At 44.5% G+C, this 5,004-nt stretch overlaps 1 protein-coding gene across 4 annotated transcripts in view; it reads left to right on the top strand.

Annotated features, from left to right (window-relative positions):
- The first annotated feature begins 259 nt into the window (after window positions 1-259).
- Window positions 260-5,004, top strand: part of LOC139552843 (periostin-like) — a 96,127-nt gene continuing 91,382 nt past the window's right edge. For 2 of the 4 annotated variants that reach the window (XM_071364925.1, XM_071364923.1), the window contains exons 1-2: window positions 260-472; window positions 1,656-1,754. In XM_071364925.1, the coding sequence (XP_071221026.1) occupies window positions 354-472; window positions 1,656-1,754 (218 nt within the window). In that variant the 5' untranslated portion in view covers window positions 260-353. The remainder of the gene's footprint in view (window positions 473-1,655; window positions 1,755-5,004) is intronic. The other 2 variants (XM_071364924.1, XM_071364927.1) reach the window with 2 other exon arrangements.

Genomic DNA, 5,004 nt, shown 5'->3' with positions numbered 1-5,004 from the left:
TGTGTGTGGGTGTGTGTGTGTGTGTGTGAGAGAGAGAGAGAGAGAGAGAGAGAGAGAGAGAGAGAGAGAGAGAGAGAGAGAGAGAGAGAGAGAGAGAGAGAGAGAGAGAGAGAGAGAGAGAGAGAGAGAGAGAGAGAGAGAGAGAGAGAGAGAGAGAGAGAGAGAGAGAGAGAGAGAGAGAGAGAGAGAGAGAGCTGAACAAAGGGTGGAGGGGGGTTGTGTGAGGGAGACTACTGGTATAAAACCTCCCTCTTCTGTGCACGCTCCCATTTCTCCTGTGCATTTTGGGGAAGAGTGTGTGTGACTGTCCGTGTGACCTACCGTGGAGAGAGAGAGAGACAGACTACCTGAGGATGAAGCTGGTGTTTGTTGCTACGTTTGCGCTCTTTGCACTCAGCTCTGTGAATAGAGTGGATTCTTCAGCCTACGACAAGATAGTGACACACAGCCGCATCCGGGCCAGAATCCAGGGGTAAGGACCATACAGGGGACATAGAGGCAGGGGACAGAGAGGCAGGGGACAGAGAGGCATGGGACATAGAGGCAGGGGACATAGAGGCAGGGGAAAGAGAGGCAGGGGACAGAGAGGCAGGGGACAGAGAGGCAGGGGACAGAGAGGCAGGGGACAGAGAGAGATGGGGACACAGAGAGATGTACATGGGGTGGGGGGGGCGACAAGAAAGAGATTATAGAGAGACAGGGGACATGGGGATAGAGAGAGAGAGAGAGGGAATTAGAGAGAGAGAGAGAGAGAGATGCTAGATACTCTGATAGATGCTCTGAGGGTAATGTTAACATATGTTTCCCATGCCAATAAAGCCATTGAATTGAATTGAGAGAGGGAGAGAGAGAGAGAGAGAGAGAGAGAGAGAGAGAGAGAGAGAGAGAGAGAGAGAGAGAGAGAGAGAGAGAGAGAGAGAGAGAAGGGGAGAGAGAGAGAGAGAGGAGAGAGAGAGAGAGAATCTTTAACACAGATTGTAATGTCAATCATTTGAAATGGTTATTATGTGGTGTATTAAACAGTGTGTATGAATTACAGAGTATAATTCCACAAAACCCCCAAACTGGTTTAATAATGAGTTCAGGAGCATCAATGAAAATATTGATTCAAAAAAATGCTGGGAAATGTGTTACAGTTCTCAGTGTCATTCACAAGTGAAAGACCAGCGTACTTAAGGTAGAGAAATGTTTTCAGCTTTACCCTGAAGGCTAATTTATATCTACACCTCCTCCCCTACTCCCTACTCTTCCTCACCATTGTCCTCTCTTGTTTCCTCCCCTCCTCCTTACCCCTCCTTTCTACTTTCCCGCTCCCCACTCCTCCCTTCTCCCCGCCCCTTTCCCCACCCATCTCGTCTCCTCTCCTCCACCTCCTTGTCTCCCCCATCCATCATTCCCCTCCCTCCCTCCCTCCCTCCCTCCCTCCCTCCCTCCCTCCCTCCTCCCTCCCTCCCTCCCTCACCCCATCCTCCTCTCCCCCGCCTTCTCTTCCTCCCAACCTTTCCCTCCCTTCCTTCCTTCCTTCCTTCCCGCCCTCCATCCCTCACCCCCATCCTCCTCTCCCACCTACTTCCCTCCCTCCCTCCCATCCCTTCCTTCCCGCCCTCCCTCCCTCTCCCCCCTCCTTCTCTCTTCCCCCTCCCTCCCTCCCTCAGACCCAATGTGTGTGCCCTACAGCAGGTGATGGGTACGAAGAAGAAGTACTTCAGTACGTGTAGGAACTGGTACAAGGGCTCCATCTGTGGGAAGAAGGCGTAAGTCATCACCTCTGAACATTGTTTTACACACACGTGCACACAAACACACACACACACACACACACACACACACACACACACACACACACACACACACACACACACACACACACACACACACACACACACACACACACACACACACACACACACACACACACACAATGCTGGTATCATTCACAGAACAGGACCTGGGTAGGGCAGCAGAAAGCCCTGTCGTCGGCTAAATAACCTGGACCTTATTGCATCAGCTGTGCGTGTGACCTCAGTGCTGGGTGTCACAGAGGTCGGAGGTGAAATGTCATAGGTCAACCACTTCTGTTAAATAGGCAGATGTATTTCCCATTTCTCATGGTTATTGTAAGAATCAGCTAGTCTCACATGTTTGGACCTGCTTGGACGGCGACACTCAACATTTTGTCAATGTAATATATAGAAAAAAAAGCATTGCAAGTTGGAATTTTTGAAAGAGTATTGTTATCGATCAATAATGACAAACCTCCTGGCATTGACAACTTAGATGGAAAGCTACTGAGGATGGTAGCTGACTCTATAGCCACTCCTATCTGTCATATCTTTAATCTGAGCCTAGAGGAAAGTCTTTGTCCTCAGGCCTGGAGGGAAGCCAAAATCATTCCGCTACCTAAGAGAGGGGTGGAGAAGACCTTTCAGCTTATAGAGAAGGGAACTCAACATGTACTACACTGACACAAATGACTGATGATTGGTTGAAAGAAATTGATAATAAGAAGATTGTGGGATCTGTACTGTTAGATTTCAATGGAGGCTTTTATTTTATTGACCATAACCTGTTGTTGAGAAACGTATGTGTTATGTCTTTTCAACCTCTGCCATATTGTGGATTCAGAGCTATCTATCTAATAGAACTCAGAGGGTTTTCTTTAATGGAAGCTTCTCTAATGTCAAACATGTAAAGTGTGGTGTACTACAGGGCAGCTCTCTAGGCCCTCTACTCTTTTCTGTTTTTACTAATGACCTGTCACTAGTATTACACAAAGCCTGTGTGTCCATGTATGCAGATGATTCAACATTATACATGTCAGCAACCACAGCTAATTAAGTCACTGAATTATTTAACAAAGAGTTGCAGTCTGTTTTGGAATGGGTGGCCAGTAATAAACTGATCCTGAACATCTCTAAAATTAAAAGCATTGTATTCGGTACAAATTATTCCTTAAATTCTAGACCTCAGCTGAATCTGGTAATGAATAATGTGGCTGTTGAACAAGTTGAGGAGACTAAATTACTTGGTGTTACCTTAGATTGTTAACTGTGATGGTCAAAATATATAGATTCACTGGTTGTAAAGATGGGGAGAGGTCTGTCCGTAATAAAGAGATGCTCTGCTTTTTTGACACCACACTCCACAAAGCAAGTCCTGCAGACTCTAGTTTAATCTTGATTATTGTCCAGTCGTGTGGTCCAGTGCTGCAAAGAAAGACCTAGTTAAGCCCAGAACAGAGCGGCACGTCTTGCTCTTCACTGTAATCAGAGTGCTGATATTAATAGTATGCATGCCAGTCTCTCTTGGCTCAGAGTTGAGGAGAGACTGACGGCATCACTTCTTTTCATAAGAAACATCGTGTTGAAAATCCCAAATTGTTTGCATAGTCAACTTACACACAGCTCTGACACACACACGTACCCCACCAGACATGCCACCAGGGGTCTTTTCACAGTCCCCAGGTCCAGAACAAATTCACAAAAGCAAATTCAAGAAAATGTACACTATTATATAGAGCCAATGTTGCATGGAACTTCCTTCCATCTCATATTGCTCAAATAAACAACAAACCTGGTTTAAAAACAGATAAAGCAACACCTCGCGGCACAACGCCTCTCCTCTATTGGACCTGGATAGTTTGTGTGTATCTATTGATATGTAGTCTACGTGTGCCTTTTTTAAATTGATATAGTTCTATCCTTGAGCTGTTCTTGTCTATTAATGTTCTGTATTATATCGAAAACACCAAAGAGCTGCTGTTTTTATGAGTATTTCATGTTTAAGATGTTTTTCATCAGTGTCAACACTTTGTTCAAAACTTTTATAAGCCATAAAATGCACTTTCTCCCTATTTCCAGTCACGCTGCAGCCAGCACTGCAGCTGCAATGAACGAGTATAGCAACGTGTTTCCGTAAGCTTGAGTTGTTATCGTTAGCGGCTTGTGTCTTTTTTTAATATAGAGGAATATTTAACTTTCCGTGGTCATGAATTGATGAATTACATTTAGAAAAACAAAATGGAGCGTCAGATCTCAGCTTGCATTTTGACTCAGAAAATGTTGGAGACCAATGTGTGTGTGTGTGTGTGTGTGTGTGTGTGTGTGTGTGTGTGTGTGTGTGTGTGTGTGTGTGTGTGTGTGTGTGTGTGTGTGTGTGTGTGTGTGTGTGTGTGTGTGTGTGTGTGTGTGTGTGTGTGTGTGTGTGTGTGTGTGTGTGCGTGTGTGCAGAGATGGGTAGTATTTATGTTACATGTATTTGAAATATGTATTTAATTACTTCTGAACTACAATCCAAAGCTTTTAGTAACAAGATACTTCGAGACCTGTAATTTGTATTTTCAAAATACAAAATGCTTTTCGATACCAAGTTTTACAGCGGTTCACAATTGTGTGGCTCCCCTTCACCCTGCATTGATATCAGAAGTCTTATGGTACTATGGTGTGATAAGAGTGACAGCTAAATGAACTAAATGAACCCCCTCTTCCTACCTCCTCCCTCCACCTCCCTTCTCCTCCCTCCTCCCCCCACCTCTTCTCTCCTTCTCCTCCCTCCTCTTCTCTCCTCCTCCCTCCTCCCTCCTCCCCCCCTCCTCCTCCTCCCTATCTTCTATTCACTCTGGGTTGACAGGTCTCTGGTCTTGTCTACTGACATCATGTGCAATGAATGGAATCCTCTCTCTATCTCATTCTTTCTCCTCCACCTCGCCCTCACTTTCTCTCTCAATTCAATTCAAGGGGCTTTATTGGCATGGGAAACGTGTTAACATTGCCAAAGCAAGTGAGGTAGATAATATACAAAAGTGAAATAAACAATAAAAATTAACAGTAAACATTACACATACAGAAGTTTCAAAACAATAAAGACATTACAAATGTCATATTATATATATACAGTGTTGTAACAATGTACAAATGATTAAAGCACACAAGTTAAAATAAATAAACATAAATATGGGTTGTATTTACAATGGTGTTTGTTCTTCACTGGTTGCCCTTTTCTTGT

This window comes from Salvelinus alpinus, chromosome 24 (genome assembly GCF_045679555.1).
Source record: "Salvelinus alpinus chromosome 24, SLU_Salpinus.1, whole genome shotgun sequence".
Taxonomy (NCBI): Eukaryota; Metazoa; Chordata; class Actinopteri; order Salmoniformes; family Salmonidae; genus Salvelinus; species Salvelinus alpinus.
This window is presented reverse-complemented; position numbering and strand designations above follow the sequence as displayed.